General features: G+C 50.9%; 4 protein-coding genes and 1 non-coding gene across 8 annotated transcripts; 2 read left to right on the top strand and 3 right to left on the bottom strand.

Moving 5' to 3' along the window:
* Nucleotides 1-2,844: 2,844 nt before the first annotated feature.
* Nucleotides 2,845-3,312, bottom strand: LOC116880306 (ubiquinol-cytochrome-c reductase complex assembly factor 3). Its single transcript, XM_032879263.1, has 2 exons — nucleotides 3,176-3,312; nucleotides 2,845-3,086 (listed from the first exon to the last, which is right to left on the bottom strand). The coding sequence occupies exons 1-2, from the start codon at nucleotides 3,293-3,295 to the stop codon at nucleotides 2,937-2,939; spliced, it is 270 nt and encodes an 89-aa protein (XP_032735154.1). The 5' UTR covers nucleotides 3,296-3,312; the 3' UTR covers nucleotides 2,845-2,936.
* A 3,237-nt stretch (nucleotides 3,313-6,549) lies between these two features.
* On the bottom strand, nucleotides 6,550-9,150 carry CSKMT (citrate synthase lysine methyltransferase). 4 transcript variants are annotated; one of them, XM_032879257.1, is made up of 3 exons: nucleotides 9,135-9,150; nucleotides 8,532-8,848; nucleotides 6,550-8,451 (listed from the first exon to the last, which is right to left on the bottom strand). In XM_032879257.1, exons 2-3 carry the CDS (start codon nucleotides 8,596-8,598, stop codon nucleotides 7,718-7,720), a joined length of 801 nt encoding a protein of 266 aa, XP_032735148.1. In that variant the 5' UTR covers nucleotides 8,599-8,848; nucleotides 9,135-9,150; the 3' UTR covers nucleotides 6,550-7,717. The 4 variants fall into 4 exon arrangements, with proteins under 4 accessions (XP_032735148.1, XP_032735147.1, XP_032735146.1 ...); XM_032879256.1 differs by lacking the exon at nucleotides 9,135-9,150 and having other exon boundaries at nucleotides 8,532-8,683; nucleotides 8,757-9,097; XM_032879255.1 differs by lacking the exon at nucleotides 9,135-9,150 and having other exon boundaries at nucleotides 8,532-8,664; nucleotides 8,757-9,097.
* Nucleotides 8,925-9,073, bottom strand: LOC116880637. The gene has a single exon (XR_004385236.1). It is a non-coding gene; the product is annotated as a small nucleolar RNA SNORA57 (small nucleolar RNA).
* A 93-nt stretch (nucleotides 9,151-9,243) lies between the features above and the next one.
* Nucleotides 9,244-12,381, top strand: CUNH11orf98 (chromosome unknown C11orf98 homolog). Its single transcript, XM_032879262.1, has 4 exons — nucleotides 9,244-9,341; nucleotides 9,488-9,612; nucleotides 11,851-11,948; nucleotides 12,033-12,381. The coding sequence occupies exons 1-4, from the start codon at nucleotides 9,303-9,305 to the stop codon at nucleotides 12,140-12,142; spliced, it is 372 nt and encodes a 123-aa protein (XP_032735153.1). The 5' UTR covers nucleotides 9,244-9,302; the 3' UTR covers nucleotides 12,143-12,381.
* A 5,576-nt stretch (nucleotides 12,382-17,957) lies between these two features.
* On the top strand, nucleotides 17,958-22,584 carry INTS5 (integrator complex subunit 5). The gene is made up of 2 exons (XM_032879242.1): nucleotides 17,958-18,092; nucleotides 19,414-22,584. Exons 1-2 carry the CDS (start codon nucleotides 18,013-18,015, stop codon nucleotides 22,391-22,393), a joined length of 3,060 nt encoding a protein of 1,019 aa, XP_032735133.1. The 5' UTR covers nucleotides 17,958-18,012; the 3' UTR covers nucleotides 22,394-22,584.
* Nucleotides 22,585-22,750: the final 166 nt, after the last annotated feature.

The following is a 22,750-nucleotide window of genomic DNA, read 5'->3' as shown; positions in this document are numbered from 1 at the left end:
TATTTTTCATCTTGATGTTTTTTTCGTTCTTTAAGATTTTATTTTTTGCGACAGAGAGAATGAGCATGGGGGAGAGGCAGAGGTAGAAGCAGACTCCCTAATGAGCAGTGAGTCTAATGAGGGTATCAATTCCAGGATCCTGGAGTCATGACCTGAGCTAAGGGCAGATGGTTAAACCGCTAAATCTTTTTAAAGATTTTTTTATGTATTCATTTTGAGAGAGACAGCAAGAAAATGATTAGGGGAGGGGACAGGGGCAGAGGGAGAGGCAGGCTCCCCACGAATAGGGAATTCCATGAGGGGCTCCATCCCAGAACCCTGAGATCACAACCTGAGTTGAAGGCAGACATTTAAAGATTTTATTTGACAGAGATCACAAGTAGGCAAAGGGGCAGGCAGAGAGAGAGACGGGGAAGCAGGCTCCCTGCTGAGCAGAGAGCCCGATGTGGGGCTGGATCCCAGGACCCTGGGATCATGACCTGAGCCAAAGGCAGAGGCTTTAACCCACTGAGCCACCCAGGTGCCCCTGAAGGCAGACACTTAACCCACTGAGCCACCCAGGTACCCCTCAACTAAAGCTTCTAACAAACTTGGTAACAATATCTGGGTCTTTTTATTTGCTTGGGAAGTTGAGAGGGGAGAATTGTTGGGGTTAGGAGAGTACAATGGATAGCACCCTTTGCTCCTATGGGTAAAAAGCAGTGCATAGGCCTGAAATCCTTACTCCTATGCCTTTTTTTTTTTCTTTTGGCACCGTCCACCTGCCCCTGCCTTGACTTCTTGAAGCAGCCTAGTTACCTCTTTATTAAAATAAGGACAATAGTACCTGTTAATTCAGATTATTGTGGGTGTTACATAATGGTGATAGGGGGCTTTAGCACACTGCCTGGGACCTAATAAGTTTTCAGTAACTATTAGCTACTAAAAGGGTAATTAAAAAAAAAAAAAAAGATTTTTATTTATTTAAGACAGAACGTGAGCAAGGGGGAGGGCAGAAACAGGCTCGATCCTAGGACCATGGGATCATGACCTGAGCTGAAGGCAGAGGCTTAATGGACCGACCCATCCAGGCCCCCCTAAAAGGGTAATTTTTTTTTTAATGTAGCCATTCACAAATGGCCAGAGGAGCAATGCAGTGACCTTTGCAGGTGCATTTCCTCCTCACTAAAAAACACTGAGTACTTAATATGCACCACACAGTTTTAACTGCTGTTATTAACTGAGATAAAAAGGCAGTTACCTGGGAATAGATACAAGTATCCCCTTTTAGAGACTGGGACACCAAAGCACATGGCTTGCTGAAAGCAACACAGGTAACCAACAGCAGAACCTGGGCACACTTGGGGAAGCCCGACTCTAGGGCTCAGGCTCTCAACCTCCAGGCTCCCGCTTCATAGCCCCTCAGTGTTGCTGATCCCCTCACCCTAATGCTCCCTCAAAGAGCTGCTAACCTTTCCCCTCTCATTCCCAGGCTCAGAAAGAGGCCACAATTAAACTGAAGATCACACATAACAAATTTGTTTGGCTTAGGGGTTCACCATCCACCAGCTGAAACAGCCCCAGTGCTGCCATCTGGGTTTGGACCTCAGTGTTATCAAGCTGTACTTACTGTTCAGGCCTTTTTTCTTCCTTCAATTGAAATCTTGCTTGGAACCACAGGATGTAAGATAGACAACAGGTGTACCTGGGTGGCTCAGCTGGTTAAGGGTCTCTTAGCTTTGGCTCAGGTCATGATCTCAGGGTTGTGAGATTGAGTCCCCCCACTTCCCACCACCTGCACTGAGCAGAGAGTCTGCTTATGACTCCCTCTCACCCTCCCCACCAGGGTTTTTCAAATAAAAATTTTTTTTATTAAAGATTATATTTATTTGTCAGAGCACAAGCAGGGGGAGCAGCAGGCAGAGGGAGAAGGATGCGGGACTCAATCCCAGGACCCCTGGATTTTGACCTGAGCTGCAGGCAGACGCTTAACTGACCCCCCAGGCATCCCTCAAATAAATCTTAAAAAACAAAACAAAAAAAACCCACAGACAACAGGGAGTGAATTAGTTGACTTGGATGTGGGTTGTGACCCAAATGCCAGCTTTATTTCCTTACTTCAGTGGCATCTACAAGAGAGCCATGACTGGATTCAGAGACTGAACTACCTTGAAATCTTTGGAAGGAGAAACCCTCCCCTACCTTTATTGAAGTGATGCTCTGTGCCAAGCAATGCACTTTACATTTCCAAGTTAATCTTTTTACAACAACCTTCAAGATACTTACCACCTTTTATGAAACAGCACTGAATCTCAGAAAGGTTTTGTAATAGGCAGGACTTTAATCAAGATCTGTCTGACTCAAAGCACCCTCCTTTCGCTGGGCAATTTAAATTGGCCTCCAACGGTTCGGCAGCCCCAGAAAGCATCACCGCACATGCTAATACCAACAGCCCCTCTCCAACTTCACCCAAGGTGTCCTCCATGGGCATCTACTGCTACAGGATTTTCCAGGAAAGTTCTGATTTCGAGAATGTCTCCTGGTTATCACCGAATGGCCACTCAGACCACAAGACCTGGCTTGTGTTTGGAAAAGGTGGTCGTTGCAGGGCCGGTGGGACCCACAGTCATCCGCGTCCCCTACACGGATCCCCAGAACACTCTAGACACAGGCGTCAGACCGCAGGACTTACTGACCGGACAGAGGAACGTGATTTATTGGTTCCTTCAGTTGGCCACATCCCACGCCCTGGCCCGCGACGCAGGACGGGAAAGCGCTATCAGCGCAGCGCCTGCGGGTGGAGGCGCCACGTGCTCACCCCGCAGCGGCTCCCGGGGCCTCAAGGAGGCCCGGGCGTTCCACCCCGGGTCCGGACTCCCTACCGGGACTACGGGGGAGAAAGGCCGCGCCGGACTCCGCGGGAGGAAGGTGCCAGCGCCCACGAGGGAGGTCCGGGCTCACGCGGACCTCCCGTCGCCGCCGACCATCCAGTTCTTCCTCCAGGCCACGTTCTCCTGCGTGGTCGCTGCCTCCTGCAGAGTGGCCAGCACTAACTCTTTGGTTCTGGTCGCCTCGTCCCTGCGCCGCGGGTCCTGCTCGGGTATCTCCTGCGGGTAGGAAGGTTCGCCGTCCTGAGCCCCCAGCCCGGGGCTCTCCGCCCGCCTGCCCCATCTCGCACCCCCCCAGTTACTCCCACCTTCAGCATCGCCTGCTTCTGCTCCTCTCCCGGGGTCACGAGGACAAAGAGCGCGGAGCCCACGCCAGCCCCCGCGCCCAGAAGGGCACCCACGATCAGCGCTTTGCGCAAAACCTCCATGGCCGACCGCGCGGCGGGCGAGGAGACCCTCTGGGACTTTCGCCGCCTGGGAAGCCGTCCACGGCGTCTCACCGCCTCCCGCGCAGGCTAGAGCGGCCCGCAGCGGAGATCATAGAGAAGGAGCCGGGCTAGAGAGGGCCTGGTCGGCTCCAAGCGCTCGGGTCTGGAAGGGCTGGAGAAGTTGACCGTGTCCCGAAGCGTTGGCATCGAGGGCCAAGCTCTGGGCTCACTGTCAGGAAATTCAAAATGGGATTGTCGGCCTGGTTGCTGTGGGGTTACTTTGCCCAGTTCTGGAATTTCCAGGTTGATTCTGTGCTCTGTAGTTTCCTACAATGATTTGTGCGTTTTCAGAACAGCCGGTACTGGATAGCCAGATGCTTACACACATCAATCTGCTCACCCTTCCAAATTCCCTCAATTTATGAACGAAAACCCAAAGTCAAGTGTACTGGGTGGAAAAAATACTTTTTCTTTTTAATTTTATTTTTAAGTAAAGTTCACACCCATTGTGGGGCTCGAACTCACCACCCGGAGATCATGAGTGGCAGGCTCCACCGCGGGAGCCAGCCAAGCGCCCCTGTTAAACTTATTAAAAGTAAATTTGGTGGAAGCGCCTGGGTGGTTCAGTCAGTTAAGCATCTGCCTTTGGCTCAGGTCATGATCTCTCAGGCTTCTGGGATGGAGCCCCACATGGGGCTCCCTGCTCAACTGGGGTCAGCTTCTCCCTCTCCCTCTACCCCTCCCCACTGCTCGTGCTTTCTCAAATAAGTAAATAAAATCTTTTATAAAAAAGAGTAAATGTGGGGCGCCTCTGTGGCTCAGTGGGTTAAAGCCTCTGCCTTCGGCTCAGGTCATGATCTCAGGGTCCTGGGATCGAGCCCCACATCGGACTCTCTTCTCCGCGAGGAGCCTGCTTCCTCCTCTCTCTCTGCCTGCCTCTCTCCCTACTTGTGATCTCTGTCTGTCAAATAAATAAATAAAATCTTAAAAAAAAAAAAACTAGAAAAAAAAAAGAGTAAATGTGCTGTTTTTCTCATCATGGTATTCCCTTGCACCCGCCCCCATCACCCCCTGCCAGTGAAACCTCTGAATTTGGAGTAACATACTGAGTTCTAGTTTGGAAAAGAAAGCACCTTTTAGGTGGGTAACTCTGGGCAAGTCATTCAAGTTCTTTGTCCCCTGTTTTCTGATGCAGAAAACAGGGTTAATGATAGAATCTATCTCATAGTTTTAGGATAATTGAATGAGATTATATGTAAGGCATTTAACACTGTTCCTGTCAAATTGTTAACACCATAAATATTTGTTAAATAAGACATAAAGAAACATGTCAAATCAGGAGACCCAGGAACCAAAGGAATCAAGAAATTTCAAGTTTGTTGGCAAAGCTCCTCACTCACTCACAGGGCTTTCATCCAGATACCCTTGCTGACCCCTACCCCTCCTGCCTTTCCCAGTTGTCACCCAGGGAGTGAGAAGACATATTCCCACATTCCTCCAGGGAGCAGGTATTGCTCCACCTCTTGGGATTTCCCCCTCCCCTGGAAGGCCCATAATCTCCTAGCTTTTCATTCTCTTCTCAGAAGTGATTAAGGGGCCAGGCTCCAAAGATTAAAGGAGCAGTCTCTAGAGTGTACTGAGCAGGGGTACTCCGCTTTGAGTTCAACCACTACACGCTCCAAGGATTTGCACCCATGGCCCTTGTGCCAGGGAGCAGTGAGGACGGGTCTTGGCCTAGAGATCGCCCAGGCTCCTCCCGGCACCCAGAAAGTCCTTGGCTGATGCACCCTCTGCGGATGGACAGAGGAGAAATTGTCAGGGTTGAAGGTCACCAGGATGCTCAGGTCAGTACTTCCCCACCCTGTGCTCCGGCGGCTGGCTCATCCTCCCACTTGGTCCAAGCGCCCTGCTATCCCGATTCAGGTTGTCTCTCAAAAGACCCCCCTGCCCTCCATCGTGGTGGAAGCGTCTGAGGTGAGTGAAGACAGCGGGGAGCTTGGCTGGCCACATGACGAGCTGTTGCTGCTCACCGATGAGGAAGAGGAGGCCGAGGTCTTCTTCCAGGACCAAAGTGAAGAGCCAGGTGAGGGAGGCAGCTGCTCCAGTGCAGCCATTGTGACGGGGATGTTCTGGGCAGGACTGAGATGGAAAACTTACTTGTGTCCCCGTACAGGCAAACCGTAGGTGCTTAGGAAATGGACCGGAAAAGGAGTAGAGTGGAGAGAAATTAAAGGTGTCTGGCGCAGTTGAACTTTAGAGGGAAGTTCTGATGTCAGATGGGTGATGACTTTCAACTATTTTTTTTTTTTTAAAGATTTTATTTATTTATTTATTTGACAGAGAGAGAGAGAGAGCACAAGTAGACAGAGAGGCAGGCAGAGAGAGGGGGAAGCAGGCTCACCGCTGAGCAGAGAACCCGATGCGGGGCTCGATCCCAGGACCCTGAGATCATGACCCGAGCCGAAGGCAGAGGCTTAACCCACTGAGCCACCCAGGTGCCCCAGACTTTCAACTATTTTTAATTGCTTAAAATATTCACAGTTTGGGGCACCTGGGTGGCTCAGTCAGTTAAGTGTCTGCCTTCAGCTCACGATCTCAGGGTCCTGGGATCCAGTCCTGCACCAGGCTCTTTGCTCAGCAGGGAGCCTGCTTGTGCTTACTCTCCCCCTTGGCCCCCCTCCCCGTGTCAAATAAATAAAACCTTAACCCGCTGAACCACCCAGGTGCCCCCAAATAAAATCTTAAAAAAAAAGTTCATTGTTGTGGGGGAAAAAAAAAATTATCCTAAATCAACTACCCAGAGATAAGTTACATTTTGGATGCCTTATCCTTTTTTTTTTTTTTTTTTAAGATTTTATTTATTTATTTGACAGAGATCACAAGTAGGCAGAGAGGGAGGCAGAGGTGGGGAGCGGAGCGGGGCGGTGGGGGGGGGGTAGGCTCCCTGCTGAGCAGAGAGCCCAGTGCCGGGGCTCCATCCTAGGACCCTGTGATCATGACCTGAGCCACCCGATTAACAGATTGAGCCACCCAGGCTGCCCTGAAATTAGCCTCTTAATTATAGTTGCTATATTACTTTTTCTAATAATAAAAAACACACAAATTTGTTTCATCTTTTTTTTTTAAGATTTTATTTATTTATTTGACAGAGAGAGATCACAAGCAGGCAAAGGCAGGCAGAGAGGGGGAAGCAGGCCCCCCACCGAGCAGAGAGCCTGAATGTGGGGCTCAACCCCAGAACCCTGAGATCATGACCCAAGCCAAAGGCAGAGGCCCAACCCATTGAACCACCCAGACACCCGTTTCATATTTCAAAGTCAGTAATAGGGCTGCCTGGGTGGCTCAGTCGTTAAGCATCTGCCTTCAGCTCACCCTCTCTTGCGATCTGTCATAAATAAATAAAATCTTAAAACTAAGTAAATAAATAGCATTTTTTAAAAAGTCAGTAATAGATCAGAAGTATTTTTCACCCTTAATGGGCTCTTCCAACTGCTCTTTCCCCCAGGCTGGATTTGGAGCCCACTGGACCCCCGATCTCCCTTAAGAACCTTTAACCCAGAACTTGGGTGGGGGCAGGAATATGGAGAACAAGAGGTCTCCTGGATTCCTGGGGACACAGACTATCATGAAGCCTCCAGCCCCTGTCCTCTGTGGAAGCCAGCAGCAGGCTCCCATGTTTGTCAAAGCTGTTTTATGGAATATTCACATCTGCCTCCCAGAAGCTTTGAGGGTAAGTCTCCTTCGGTCTCCCTCAACATTTCGGTGATTTGTTGAGGCCGTTCTGTGGGTTCTTTCAGTCTTCCCCCTTCTATAGGTGAGGCCACTGGGTCACACAAGTCAGTCTGTACTGGGATTTGGATTAAGAACGCCTCGATTAAAAAACTCCTCTAATGGGGACACCCAGGTGGCTCAGTCGGTTAAGCATCCGACTCGGTTTCAGTTCACGTCATGATCTCAGGGTTTTAAGATGGAGCCCTGATTTGGGTTCTGCACTGGCCATGGAGATGGCTTGGGATTCTCCCTCTCTCTAGAATAAATAAATCTAAAAACAAACAAAACCCAAAGTCCTCAAAATAACCCACAAATACCCCACAAAACTCCTGTTTTTAGGAGTTCCAGTTTATTGGGGCTGGGGAATTAATCACTGTACCTTCTCTATTTAGCACCCCTTTTGTGCCTGCCATTGCTAAATGCTCCATATTTCACCCATCATCATCTGTAATCCCCTAACTCCGGGTTATTATTCCTACCCTGCTGTCAGTTCGAGAACCAGGGGACAGAAACATTCCATACTCTGTGTACCCAACTAGTAAATGCGGAGGCCAGGCCTCAAATCCTCACTTCCCAGCCATCTTACAAAGTTGAAAAGCTGTCCATCGCCCTCCTCACCCAACAGAAAAATTTGGGTCAGGACTGAAGGCTTTAATGAGAGCCTTGGACCAAGTAAGCAAAGTAAGTAATGCCCCCAAAAGGGCCTAGCTCCTGCACAGTCACACTCCAGCCTGGGGACCCTTGCTCCAGGTAGGGAAGCCGCACATCAGGGTCCTCGTCTGAGAACTGAATCAGGGTCCCCTGAGGGCTTAGGACCCTGAGGCACTCTGACAGAAGCTGGTAAGCTCCCTGCGGACCACCACGGGCAACAGCATCCCAGGTGCCCTTATCCAGCACTAGCTGGAAGGAGCCTGAGGAAGCCACTGGCTCCAGGTTCTGGGCATCAGCCTGCATAAAGTGGAGTCTGGAGGCAGGATGCCCAGGACACAGGGGTGTTTGGCCTTCGCCACCTTCCAGAAGACGCTTCATGTGGGCAATAGCCACAGGAGAGAAGTCCACCCCCAGCACATCCACGGGATGTGGGCACTGGGTGTAGAGGCCTGTACACAGACTGGAGGTCCCACAGCCCACGTCCAACACCCGCAGTGGGCAGGCAGCCACTGTCTCCTGCAGGAGCGGCAGTAGCAACCCCTGGGTTTCCTCATACCCAAAGAACCAGTCGAATGTGGGGACGTGGCCTTTTCGGGTATCGGCATGAAGCTTATCCCAGAAGCGACGGTTGGCCAGGCAGCTACCAGCCAGGGAGCCTGTGGACACGAGTGGAGCACATGTGTCATCCACCGGCCTAGTTCCATCAATATGCTGCAGAAACGGTGCAATGTACCCTGGGGTTTGAAGAATCAGTTTCAGGGTCTAGACTCCCAGGTCACTAAGAACCCTCCCTCCCACTATCCACCTTCCCTACCCGCCAAAGCACGGCGCGCCCCAGCCGCCAGTGTCGCCACGTGGAGGGTTCGGCGCAGCGCGGCCATCTGGAGATCCCCGCAAGGTCGGCCGGAGAGCCTTCGGCGAAATGCCGCCCACACGCCCGCAGGAGCCTGAGGTCCAAGAGAAAAGCTGCAAATTCCGCTTTGTGGGATAACGCGTACCGCTTAACAACCACCTCGAAAAAAAGAACGCGGACACACACCTATTAGGGTACGATCGCCCTTTATTGTTTGCAACGGGCAGTTAAAGAGGAGGGGACACGACAGCTCCGGCTCCAGGGGCGGTTCCAAAGACCTGAAATCAAAGGAGAAGGCGTGAGCGCACGAGGGAGGGGCCTGCAGAACCTCCGTTCCGCCACGCTTCTCGGAGGACGTGTCCCGGCGCTTGAGGATAGAACCGGCGGACTGGATGCCGCGGGCACCGAAGACATGACGCCGAGTAGGCCAGAGCCCTTTCCCTCTGCCTCCGTACATTACAGGGACCGGGACCGCACACCCGACCCCCGCCAAGAAAAGGAGGGTCCGCAGGCCTCGCCCAGAACCCCCACCCCTGCTCCCAGCTCCGCAACCGAGACGCTGACCTCTTTCGTCCCCGCCGCGCGAAAGACCGGTTACACTGCAGACCACCGTTATATAGGCTCAGGACCCGCCCCCGAGCTGCTATTGGCTCGTGGAGGCTGAGGGCGGGACCGACGCTGACGCTACGCAGAGCCGCGACACGGTCTGGAAGTCAGGTTCTCTGCGCGGTCATGGGGGCTCCCGGCGGAAAGATCAACCGGCCCCGAACGGTGATTGTGTGGGAGCCCCGACTTTGTTTCCTCAAGCATCCTGGAGGCCTCTCATCCCTCCAGAGATGGGCCCTGTGGGCTGGAGTCGCCGGGTGCGGGGTCCCGGGTAGCGACTTCCGTCTGATTAGCATCTTCCTCCCCCTTAGGAGCTGAAGAAGAAGCTGTTCAAGCGACGGCGGGTGTTGAACCGGGAGCGGAGACTGAAGCGCCGGGTGGTCGGGGCTGTGATAGACGAAGGGCTGATCACGCGGCACCACCTGAAGAAGCGGGCGTGAGTGCCAGACCCTCTTCGCTTTGCTCCCGACCGAGTCCTCTTATCCCGTCCTGCCCCCTTTCCCAGTCCTGCCGAGCTCCCCCGCAAATAGCCGCTCTGCTTTGCGTGTGCACTGGCGTTTACATAAGCAGCGTTTGTGCCTCCACTCCGCTGGCCCGTCACGGGACCGGTAGCCCACAGCCTCTCTGGGTCTTGGACCCCACCAAAAGTGTAAGAACTGCCCACTCACCCACCTCCCCAAGTAACATTGTACGTCCACATGGATTTTTGATAAATAAATTTAAAGCACACACGGGACGTCTGGGTGGCTCAGTCTGTCAAGTGTCTGCCTTCAGCTCAAGTCATGATCCTAGGGTCCTGGGATTGAGTCCTGCATTGGGCCCCTCGCTCAGCTGGAGCCTGCTTCTCCCTCTGCCTGCTGCTCCCCCTGCTTGTGCTCTCTCTCTGACAAATAAATAAGATCTTAAAAAAAAAAAAAAAAAGGCACGTAAGTGTGCATGTACTCAATTCTCACAAAAGTACCTGTAGGATTTTGTACTTTTCAAGACCCCGCCCCGCCTCCCAGCCTTGGGGAAGATTTCCCATCCCTTTTTTCCACTGATTTTTTTCATCATAAATACAGTTTTGTGGTATAATAAGAAATATTTGGTCTGATTCCAGGCACAGAGCTTCTAAAAGCTTTAGGATTTCCTGAGTGATAGGAGTGTCTATCATGGCCCCAGGACCCCCCTTTGAGCACACCTTGGTTTATGCTAATGTAACTTAGGGTGGGGCTGGTCTCCAGAAAGACCTGGTGATGAGGAGGTTGGGAATTTAAGCTCCACCCACCTGGGAAGATTAAGTTCTGTAAAAACTCTTGAATAATAGAGATTTGACGAGCTTCCTGGTTAGTGAATGGGTGGAGGTTTAGGGAAAGTGGGGAGAGTATGGAAATGCCCGGACCTTACCCTGTGCGTCTCCTCCATTTGTCTGTTCCTGAATCGCATTCTTTTACCATAAATAAGTAAATGCAAGTAAATGTTTCCTGAGTTCTGTGAGCTGTTTAGCAAATTATTGAGTCTGAGAAGGGGATCATGAGAACCTTGATTTATAGCTGGTCATTCAGAAGTACACTATCTGAAGTGGGGGGCAGTCTTTTGAGACTGAGCCCTTAGCCTGTGGGATCTGATGCTATCTCCAGGTAGAGGTGTCAGAACTGAGTCAAATTTGCAGGATTCTCAGTCGGTGTCTGCAGAATTTGAGAATGCCTTGATGTGGGACAAGCCCCACACCTTTCTGGTGTCAGAAGTATTGAAAATAGGAGTACCTGGCTGCCTCAGTTAATAGCGCATGTGATTTTTTTTTTTTCAAGATTTTATTTATTGGGGAGGCTGAGTGGCTCTGTCAGTTAAGCGTCTGCCTTTGGCTCAAGTCATGATCCCAGGGTCCGGAAATGGTGTCTCACATCTGGCTTCCCGCTCCCTCTGCCGGCTGCTCCCCTGGCTTGTGCGTGCTTGCGCGCGCTCTCTCTCTCTCTCTCTCTCTCGCTCTCGCTCTCTGTGTCAAATAAATAAATCAAAAGAAAAAAAAAAAGATCATGACCTGAGCGGAAGGCAGACACTTAAGTGACTGAGCCACCCAGATGACCCGAGCATGCAACTGTTGATTTCAGGGTCGTGAGTTCAAGCCCCATGTTGATTGTGGAGCCCACTTAAAACATAAAAATATTGAAAATAGAGTAGAAAAATAGCTTTCCCTTATAAGTTTCTGCCATATACCAAATTTTAACATTTAATGGTAAGTACTTTATATATGTATGGGAGTAGTACTAAGAATGTTAATGGCTAAGTGTTGGAGAGATTTAACTCACTACCTCAGAGCCCAGATTTTCAGTCTTTTTACTTGAATCCAAAGACGTTTTCAAAAAGACAAAACCAAAAAGAAACCCAAAACAGCGACCTTTTCTTTCTTTTTTTTTTTTTTTTAAGATTTTATTTATTTATTTGATAGACAGAGATCACAAGTAGGCAGAGAGGCAGGCAGAGAGAGAGAGAGAGGAGGAAGCAGGCTCCCCGCCGAGCAGAGAGCCTGATGCGGGTCTCGATCCCAGGACCCTGGGACCACAACCTGAGCCGAAGGCAGAGGCTTTAACCCACTGAGCCACCCAGGCGCCCCTCAAAGACCTTTTCAATACCCAGAACCAACCCATGCTGATTCAGGTTAACCTGGATATCCTCGCACCTACCACCCTTTCAGGTCCAGTGCACGTGCCAACATTACTCTCTCTGGGAAGAAGCGCAGAAAGCTCCTCCAGCAGATCCGGCTGGCCCAGAAAGAGAAAGCAGCCATGGAAGGTGAGGCCAGGTCACAGAGGGGGGGTAAGGGGGCAGCCTGGATTCCTTGGGGTTCTTCAATGCTTCCTCTTTCCGTTTGCTCAGTGGAAGCCCCTGCCAAGCCAGCCAGGACTAGTGAACCGCAGCCCAAGCGGCAGAAGAAGATGAAAGGCCCCCAGGATGTAGACATGGAGGACCTTGAAGATGACAGCTGAATGTCTCACCCCTTCCACCCGAAGATTCTCAGCTGGAGCCAGAAGGACTCTGGTTGTTTCAGAGGACTTTGGAGGAAGCATTGCCCCTTTTCATTCTCCTTAGACTCCTCTTCCTTGATGGCCTAGTCACCTGCCCTGGAGAGGTGTGTTGAGAGGAAGCGAGTGGAGAAGAGAGACTGGAGAATGGGGCTCCCTCGCAGTCAGCTCCACTTGTAATAAAGCCCTAGAGTTCTCCCGGAGAGGCGTGTGATTTAATGTGGGAATGGGCCATAGGAAGGGGGCTGTGGGCCTGGAAATGAGACAGTTAGGACGTAAGACCCATGGAGTTCACTTGAGCTAAGCAATGAGAAGCCAGGCTCTGTGATGTTCCCATCCCCCTAGTGCGTGACACTCCCAACTCTCCATTTCCGACAAAAATACAGATTATTATAGAGATGGTAGATGAGGGTCGTGATGTCAGCCGTGCCGCTGCCTCTGTGTGACCAGAGGGGCCAAGTCACTTTGTCATGTTTGTCTCCACTTCCTTTGGTGGATTTTATAAATACAGACTGTAGTTTTAAAGACTGATTGATTTGGAGCACCTGGGTGGCTCAGTGGGTTAAGCCTCTGCCTTCGGTTCAGGTCATGATATCAGGGTCCTGGGATCAAGCCCTACATCGAGCTCTCTGCTCGGCGGGGAGCCTGCTTCCCCCTCTCTCTGCCTGCCTCTCTGCCTACTGTGATCTCTGTCTGTCAAATAAATAAATAAAAATCTTTGTTTAAAAAAAAAAAAAAGATCGAGGTGCCTGGCGGGCTCAGTGGGTTGGGCCTCTGCCTTTGGCTTGGGTCACGGTTACAGGGTCCTGGGATCAAGCCCCAAGTCAGGCTCTCTGCTCAGCGGGGAGGCTGCTCACCCCCCCACCCTGCCTGCCTCTCTGCCTACTTGCGATTTCTGTCTGTCAAATAAAGGCTTAAAAAAAAAAAGATTGATTGATTGATTTTAGAGTTGGAGGGGGGCAGAGGGAGAGGGGAAGCCAACTCCCTGCTGAGCCCTACAGGAGTTGTTTTTTTTTTAAGATTTTATTTATTTATTTGACAGATCGAGATCACAAGCAGGCAGAGAGGCAGGCAGAGAGTGGGTGGTGGCGGGGGGGGGGGGTGAGAAGCAGGCTCCCTGTTGAGCAGAGAGCCTGACTCAGGGCTTGATCCCTGGACGTTGGGATCATGACCCAAGCGGAAGGCAGAGGCTCAACCCACTGAGATACCCAGGTGTCCCCCCACAGGGGTTCTGTCTCAAAACCCTGAGATCAACTCTGAGATCATGACCTGAGCGGAAACCAAGAGTTGGGTGCTTAAACCAGGCACCCCTACTGGGTTTTATTTTTAATTTTATTTTAAGTAAACTCTATGCAGGCCTGGAACTCATGACCCTGAGATCAAGAGGACATGTTGTACTGAGAGCCAGTGGGGCACCCAGGATTATATTTCCAATAAACTGAGAACCAAGCATTATTTTTCCCATTTAGCATGCAGAACTTCTGTTGCAAGCCAGGGCTGGGGTGTTTGCTTAAAGTAAAAAGTACCTATGTGGAGGTGTGTTCAACAGAGGAAAAGCATATTCTCTCTGTCCTGTTTAATCAGTGCAGGCTTCCTGGAAGAGGGAGGGTTTGGGCCCAGTGTTGCATCTCCCAGCCCAAATTCATATTTTGAATTTCAAACCTTCAATAAAGTTAGGAAATTAGTACAATGAACCTTTACATACGCACTCAGATTTAACAATTTTTAACATTTTTCTACACTTACATGTTCTATCTCTATGCATTTGCAAATATGTATATGTCCGTAGATTTTTGTCTTTGCTGACTCATCTGAAAGTCCATTCCAGATGAGATTTTACCCCTAAGAACATTCTTCTATGTAGCCAAAATACTACTGTCACACCTAACACATTTAACATTGGCTAATATTGACTTTTTCATATTTGAATTTCCTTAGTTTCAGTAATATTCTTTTTTTAAGACTTTATTTTTTTAAAGATTTTATTCATTTATTTGACAGAGAGAGATCACAAGTAGGCAGAGAGGCAGGCAGAGAGAGGTGGGGAAGCAGGCTCCCCACTGAGCAGAGATCCTGATGCAGGGCTCGATCCCAGGACCCTGAGACCATGACCTGAGCCGAAGGCAGAGGCTTAACCCACTGAGCCACGCAGGCGCCCCAAGACTTTATTTTTAAGTAATCTCGACACCCAACACAGGACTCAAATCCATAACACCAAGATCAAGAGTCACACATTCCACCGACTGAGCCAGCCAGGTGCCCCAGAAAAGACATTTTTAATATTTTGGTATACCCATTCTTCATAATTTTGTTCTACCCCTGTATCTAAGGCAGAAGGAGCTTGCTGTGTTGAAAAATTTCTGTATCTAGCATTATGCTAAGTCTTTTAATAAGTGGTCTCAAGTGATCTTTTTTTTTTTTTTTTAAAGATTTTATTTATTATTTATTTGACAGAGAGAGAGAGAGGGAGAGACAGATCACAAGTAGGCAGAGAGGCAGGCAGACGGGGAAGAGGAAGCAGGCTCCCTGCAGAGCAGAGAGCCCGATGCGGGGTTCGATCCAACAATCTTGAGATCATGACCTGAGCCAAAGGCAGAGGCTTTAACCCACTGAGCCACCCAGGCGCCCCGGTCTCAAGTGATCTTTGTAAAACCTCTGGGAGACAGGAGACATCATACCCATTTTACAGATGAGGAAATGTGCTTCAAACATTTGGGTCACTGTCTCAGGGTTACATTACTGATAAATAGCAGAGATGAATCTAGATCTGTCTAACACCAAAAAAGGCACCTTTAGATTATGAAATCCTTAAGAGCAAGGACCACATAATACTCTCATTGCTGGAGAACTTACCTGGTTCAAAAGTCTCCTTTTACAGATCCAAAGTTGAGTCTCTGAGATGGGAAGTGTTGGGTCCCAATTTGAAGCACTGTTAGGAGCAGAAATTGTCTCATATTACTGTTCTAGAACAGATTTTGCTAGGAGGTAATATATACACTTTGTAAGTTACTGCACTTCTAAAATGTAGGAACAAAAAAAGAACCATAATTAGTCCTTTAGCTTTTAAAATACAATCACTTCAAAAGTGTTATTGGAAAACCAACTACTGTGCTTCAGACCCAAGAGTTTGGGATAAAGAGGAACAATAGGTTTATTGGTTTGCCAGACAAAGGAGCCTGTAGCAAGCTGTGGCCCTCAAAAACTGTAAGCCCACTGGGAGGAAGGGGCTCAGAGGAATGGGCTGGGGGGTTTTATAGGTAAATACAGGAACTAGCTGGTTTCTATAGGAATTGTATAGGTGCTGCCAGACTCCTTAGTCCTTTTCAGGGTGGTACCAGGTTCCTGAAACAAAAAGCTATAAAAGGAGGAGAGGAGGTTTGGCAGAGAAGAAAAAGGTTACTTTAAAATCAAGTTTTGCCGAAGCATTAGTACAGCCATTTTGATCTCTTTTCAAGTCTATGTTTTTTTTTTTTTTTTTTTTTTTAAAGATTTTATTTATTTATTTGACAGACAGAGATCACAAGTAGGCAGAGAGGCAGGCAGAGAGAGAGGGGGAAGCAGGCTCCCCGCCGAGCAGAGAGCCCGATGCGGGGCTCGATCCCAGAACCCTGAGATCATGACCTGAGCTGAAGGCAGAGGCTTTAACCCACTGAGCCACCCAGGTGCCCCTCAAGTCTATGTTTTTAAGTGGTTTCAAAGGTATCTTCAGGAACTGCCATCTGGTATCACTCTAACTCACACTTCCACTGAGAGCAGTAAGCCTTCTGGCCTCAAAACTGATTTTTCCTTTTCATTTATTTAACCAACTATTGAGAACCTACTACATGCCTGACAAACACTGTTGTAGGGGATGAGGAGTAGCCCTCAACAATATGGGCAAATTTCCTGTTGTCCAAGAGCTGATTTTCTGGAGTTTATTCAACAAACGTAATAAAAATAATGAATGCTTATATGGTGCTTTCTTAACCATTGCAGGTCACTAAGTGCTATACAATGAATGATGTGGGGAACAAAGGCTAAAGAAGTACAGAAAAAAAAAATTTCCTTACACCTTACAGCCCATTGACGAGTACTTGAGACAGGCAGAGTGACCTTCTTCCAGGAACTCAACTGCTTCAATGTAACTTTGCTAGAGGCAAAAGGCAACCTTTGTTTGATCTTAGCCTGACCTCCAGGATCCTCTGAGTCTTCTTTAACATATACAAATCCCTTTGGCAATGTCCTTCATCCCTTTTCCCCCCTTCAACTGCCCCCGCCAAGATATATGTTAGCAATCATCCTCCAAGCATATGGACCACTGATCGTCATCTGAAGGGTCTCATGACTAAAGTTCCACTAGGCAGTAGTAAACGACCCCTCAAGGTCCTGGAAACCTTAGAGATTTACACTCTCCCTAACCCCCTCCCAACTTAAAAATATATAATCAGTCACTCCCCACAACCCCAGTGCAGCTCTTCCTGCCCACAGTTCTGTCCCTGTGCTTAAAACAAAACAAAACAAAACAAAACAAAAAAAGCACAACCTTTTTGCACGGAAGATGTCTCAATAATTCTTTCTTTTTCTTTTTTTTTTAAATTTAAGATTTTATTTATTTATGTCAGAGAGAGAGCACAAATAGGCAGAGTGGCAGGCAGAGGCAGAGGGAGAAGCAGGCTCTCTGCCAAGCAAGGAGCCCAGTGTGGGACTCAATCCCAAGACCCTGGGATCATGACCAGAGTGTAAGGACCCATCCAGCCGACCCTCAAAAATTCTTTCTTGACCGTTGGCTCCCGGACCCCAACATTTCACATCAGTGAACATATTCCCTTGTTTCAGTTTTCACAACAACCCTGCCTGTGAGGTAGTTGTACTATGATCATCCTCATTGGGGAAGAGGAAATAGGAACAGAGAGGGTAAAGAGAGTGCGCAGCCAGTTAAGTGGAAGAGCTGGAACTTGATCTAGACAGACTGGCTGTCGTGGGGGCTCTTCAAGAGGTGCCTATGAGCTCCTCATACAGTTACCACACTCCCTATCTGCAAGGGAGAGGAGAGGTCCTGAGTTGGCAGGCTGGGGAGAGAGCAAAGCCTAAACAATGAAGACTAAACAGAGGGACAGAAGCGCCAGCCTATGACTGGGAGAACACCTATAGCCTGGCCAGCCCAATTTATTTTGGGCTTCCTCTCCTTCTCTTTATTTCCTTTTTCTCTCTTAGGAGCCTACCCCTCCCCCCCCTCACTCTCTCTCTCCTTTTCTCTCTTAGGCTCCCACCCACCGTGGAGCTCAATGCGGGGCTTGAACTTACGCCCCTGAGACTGAGAGACCTGAGCTGAGATTCAGACTCCCAGGCTTAATCGACTAAGCTGCCCCTCCCTCCTTTCTTTCCGTCTTTTTACCGGTTTCCCCTTCCCTTCTCTCCTTTAACTGCTTTTTCCATTGTCAAGTGTTTGTTTACTTATTTAATATCGTCACTATTAATTGATGAAATGTTTCCTAGTGCTTCATTTTTTAAAACCTCGTGAGTTGAACACTTTGCATTTTTTGTTTTCGGCAAAATAATTAAATCCAACTGGGAATAGCCGCAGCTAGCTTCAGTTTGTGTCTTAAACGCCCTTTGTGGGTAAAACGGCTTGCTTGAGGCCGGGTCAGCTTCTCGCTGTCACCGTCGCGATCCCGAACATGGTCCGGAACCATGGGGTCCGAACATGGTCCGGAACCAATGTAGGAGGGTCGCGCACGTCGCCGGACGGGTTTTCCTGAGAAGCCTAGTTGGTGGTTCCTTTCGGGTTTCCCTCAGCGCGCATGCGCTGCCTGCGCTTCGCCGCTCCCGCCTCGGGCTCGGGCTAGGGCTCCGGGATGTCCGCGTTGTGCGACCCTCCCGGGGCCCCAGGGCCTCCCGGGCCTGCCCCGGCCACCCACGGTCCCGCGCCGCTCAGGTAGTCAGAGCCCCTGGCATCTTCCCCCATCGCGCGGCCCTGCGCGGATCCCCAGCCTTCTCGGCAGAAACCCAGATCCTACCTCGAGAACTCGCGTCAGGGTTCTCAGAGATTCCTGGTCGGGTCTTCCCAGAACTCAGGGACTGCCTCACCAAAACTCTGGGCTCCAGTGCCCGCACTCCTAAGACCTTGGTCTTGCCTCCTCCTAAACCCCAACGCTTAGTTACCCCAGATTCCGGCCTTGTTCTCCCAAGAGTTGGGGATATCAGAACTCTTGGGAACCGAGCTGTCCTACCCCTTTTAGACCCGAGAGAACCCAGGGTCTCCTGACTTCATGGAGCCTCCCTGGAAACCCAGGCCGGGAAACCCACAAAATGCTTCCCTCTAGCCTTTACCTTGCTCTCCAACTAAGCTACTCTCCCTCACCTTAGGGTGGTTTGTTTATTTGTTTATTTATTTAAGGAATGAGGGCACGGTCGGAGCCCTATCAGCCCTTAGAGGATGCGGTCTTCTTTGCAGAAAAGGCAGTAAGAGGAAAGGGACTTTGCCTCTTCCCATAACACTGGTTTCTGAACGCCTAAGACTGAAGCCATATGTTTTGGGAGGAGAAGGGCTGAAAAGCAGGCATTATGTTGTCTGTATCCTGGGACACCATGATTCCTAGGCACACTGAGGATGCCTGGAAGGTGGTTGTTGATGTGGAGTTCAAGTGGTGGGTGGTTAGGAGGCTTGCAGAATATGGGAAAAAACAGGTACTAGGAAGCCTTAATGAGGGACAAGTTTGAGCTTAGGATTTTCTTTAAGAGCTTGTGTTTTGGGGGGTGCAGTCAAGCAGGAAAGGTGTTTTTTAAAGCAGATGTTATGGCCACACAATATATCTTTACTCAATTCAGCGAATACTTAACGGAGTACTTCCCATATACCAGGAGCCTCAATAGAAAGGTATTCTGTGTTGAAGAGCACAGAAATGTTTACTACCCTTTTGGAGTTTATAATCTGATCACTTAACCTTGGTTTTCTCATCTGTAAAGTGGGATCATACTTTATTGGGGCTGTTGTCTGGATTGGAATAATACACATAAAGTTCCTAAGAGAGTACCTTACATGAGTTACCTAACATTGATATTGTTATTGAAAGAAAAGTATTTATTGGGTGATGAGTGTGAACTTGATACGGTGCTTAAGTGCTTCATGTACATTATCTTATGAAGGAGGTACCGTTATCCCTCTTTTACGTGGAAAGAAACCAAAGCTCACGGGGGAATGTAATGTGCCTAACATCTTGCAGCGCTCTAAGTCTGCTTCTCTTGCTTCCTTCCAGTGCTCAAGAGCTGTCCCAGGAAATCAAGGCTTTTCTGACTGGTGTGGACCCTATTCTGGGCCACCAACTCTCGGCCCGGGAACATGCTCGCTGTGGTCTTCTCCTGCTCCGCTCTTTGCCACCTGCCCGGGCTGCTGTGCTTGACCACTTGCGAGGAGTCTTTGATGAGAGTGTCCGGGCCCACCTGGCTGCCTTGGACGAAAGCCCTGTGGCTGGCCCCCCTCACCTCCGTCCACCCCCACCCTCCCATGTCCCAGCTGGGGGACCTGGTCTAGAAGATGTGGTGCAGGAAGTACAGCAGGTGCTGTCTGAGTTTATCCGGGCCAACCCGAAGGCCTGGGCACCTGTGATTAGTGCATGGTCCATTGACCTCATGGGGCAGCTGAGCAGCACATACTCAGGCCAGCACCAGCGTGTGCCCCATGCCACTGGCTCTCTCAACGAATTGCTGCAGCTGTGGATGGGCTGTCGGGCCACCCGCACATTAATGGACATCTATGTTCAGTGTCTCTCAGCTCTCATTGGTAGTTGCCCAGATGCCTGCGTGGATGCCTTGCTGGATACCTCTGTCCAGCATTCCCCACACTTCGACTGGGTTGTGGCCCATATTGGCTCCTCTTTTCCTGGCACTATCATCTCCCGAGTTCTCTCCTGTGGCCTTAAGGATTTCTGTGTTCACGGTGGGGCTGGAGGTGGAGCTGGTGGCAGTGGTGGAAGCTCTTCTCAGACCCCCTCTATAGACCCGTTCCCTGGATCTCCTGCTATCCCTGGGGAGAAACGGGTGCCCAAGATTGCCTCAGTTGTAGGCATCCTAGGGCACCTGGCCTCCCGCCACGGAGACAGCATCCGCCGGGAGCTTCTTCGAATGTTCCATGATAGCCTGGCAGGGGGCTCTGGGGGCCGGAGTGGTGACCCGTCCCTTCAGGCCACAGTTCCTTTCCTACTGCAGCTGGCGGTCATGTCACCAGCTTTGCTGGGCACCGTCTCTGGAGAGCTGGTGGACTGCCTTAAGCCCCCAGCTGTACTGAGTCAGCTGCAGCAACACCTGCAGGGATTTCCCCGAGAGGAGCTGGACAACATGCTGAATCTGGCTGTGCACCTGGTGAGCCAGGCCTCGGGGGCAGGTGCCTACCGCCTCCTGCAGTTTCTGGTGGACACAGCTATGCCTGCCTCAGTCATTACTACCCAGGGCCTGGCTGTGCCGGACACTGTACGTGAGGCCTGTGACCGGCTGATCCAGCTGCTGCTGCTGCATCTGCAAAAACTGGTTCATCACCGGGGAGGGTCTCCTGGGGAAGGGGTGCTGGGCCCGCCCCCACCCCCCCGCCCTGTGCCCTTTCTAGATGCGCTAAGAAACCACGTTGGAGAGCTGTGTGGAGAGACATTACGATTGGAGCGGAAGCGCTTTCTCTGGCAACACCAGCTCCTGGGCCTGCTCTCTGTCTATACTCGGCCTAGCTGTGGACCTGAGGCCTTGGGCCATCTCCTGAGCCGGGCCCGAAGCCCTGAAGAGTTGAGTCTGGCCACCCAATTATATGCAGGGCTGGTGGTCAGTCTCTCTGGCCTTCTGCCTCTGGCTTTCCGAAGCTGCCTGGCTCGGGTACACGCAGGGACTCTGCAGCCTCCCTTCACTGCCCGGTTCCTGCGTAACTTGGCACTGCTAGTGGGGTGGGAACAGCAGGGTGGTGAGGGCCCTGCAGCCCTAGGGGCCCGGTTTGGGGAGTCTGCATCAGCCCATTTGTCTGACCTGGCTCCTCTCCTGCTACATCCTGAGGAGGAAGTAGCTGAAGCTGCTGCCTCCCTGCTGGCCATTTGTCCCTTTCCTCAAGAAGCCCTGTCCCCGTCCCAACTCCTGGGGCTGGTGAGAGCTGGAGTACATCGCTTCTTTGCCTCTCTGAGGCTGCATGGCCCTCCAGGGGTGGCATCGGCCTCTCAGCTTCTTACCCGCCTCTCTCAGACCTCCCCAGCTGGGCTCAAGGCTGTCTTGCAGCTGCTAGTTGAGGGAGCCTTACATCGGGGCAACGCAGAACTGTTTGGAGGGGAAGTGGATAGGGACAACGAGACTCTTTCGGTTGTCTCCGCTCCTTTGGCCTCTGCCTCCCTGTTGGACACAAACCGGCGGCACACTGCAGCTGTGCCAGGACCTGGAGGGATTTGGTCAGTTTTCCATGCTGGAGTCATAGGTCGTGGCCTAAAGCCACCGAAATTTGTCCAGTCGCGCAATCAGCAGGAAGTGAGCTATAACACCCAGAGCCTGCTCAGCCTCCTGGTGCACTGCTGCAGTGCCCCTGGGGGTACTGAATGTGGGGGCTGCTGGGGGGCTCCCACCCTGAGCCCGGAGGCAGCCAAAGCGGTGGCAGTGACCTTGGTGGAGAGCGTGTGTCCTGATGCAGCTGGTGCTGAGCTGGCCTGGCCCCCTGAGGAGCATGCCAGGGCCACAGTGGAGCGGGATCTCCGCATTGGCCGACGCTTCCGGGAACAGCCCCTGCTCTTTGAGCTGTTGAAGCTGGTAGCCGCTGCTCCCCCAGCCCTGTGCTACTGCTCCGTGCTCCTGCGGGGGCTACTAGCTGCCCTTCTGGGTCATTGGGAAGCTTCTCGCCACCCTGATACAGCTCACTCTCCCTGGCACCTGGAGGCATCCTGCACCCTGGTAGCTGTCATGGCAGAGGGAAGCCTCCTGCCACCAGCCCTGGGTAATATGCACGAGGTATTTAGCCAGCTGGCACCTTTTGAAGTGCGTCTGCTGCTGCTCAGTGTCTGGGGCTTTCTCCGGGAGCATGGACCATTGCCCCAGAAGTTCATCTTCCAGTCAGAGCGTGGCCGCTTCATCCGGGACTTCTCCAGGGAGGGTGGCGGTGAGGGCGGACCCCATCTTGCTGTGCTGCACAGTGTCCTCCACCGCAACATTGACCGCCTGGGCCTTTTCTCTGGCCGTTTTCAGGCACCTTCACCGTCCACTCTCCTTCGGCAGGGGACATAGCCTTTTCCAAGCTTTGGAAGCCAAGGGAGGTTGAGCAGTGAGAGAGATAGGGGACTAAGGTGCTGCAGAAAGGTGGAGGTTTCTCTTCTAAAACCCTAGGCTAAAGAGCCCTGTCACTTTTTTCCTCCCCCACCTTTTTTTCTAAATAAAATTTGCCGAGTTGAGAAAAGCAGAGTCCAGTTCCTCTGTCTGATGCTTAGAGCTGGTAAAGTCGGACAGCGCCTGGCTCTGGACAATCCCACCCCCGCCCGCAAGCCACGCCCTTGGACCCTCCTGTCGCGGGCGTTTATTGTGTGCGCTCTGCCAATGGGACAGCCGCCCGGCCGCTCTCTGGTCGGGCCAATCAGAAGGCCGGAA

Source organism: Lontra canadensis, unplaced genomic scaffold (assembly GCF_010015895.1).
Source record: "Lontra canadensis isolate GAN:19392208 unplaced genomic scaffold, GSC_riverotter_1.0 scaffold66, whole genome shotgun sequence".
In the NCBI taxonomy this organism is placed as follows: domain Eukaryota; kingdom Metazoa; phylum Chordata; class Mammalia; order Carnivora; family Mustelidae; genus Lontra; species Lontra canadensis.
This window is presented reverse-complemented; position numbering and strand designations above follow the sequence as displayed.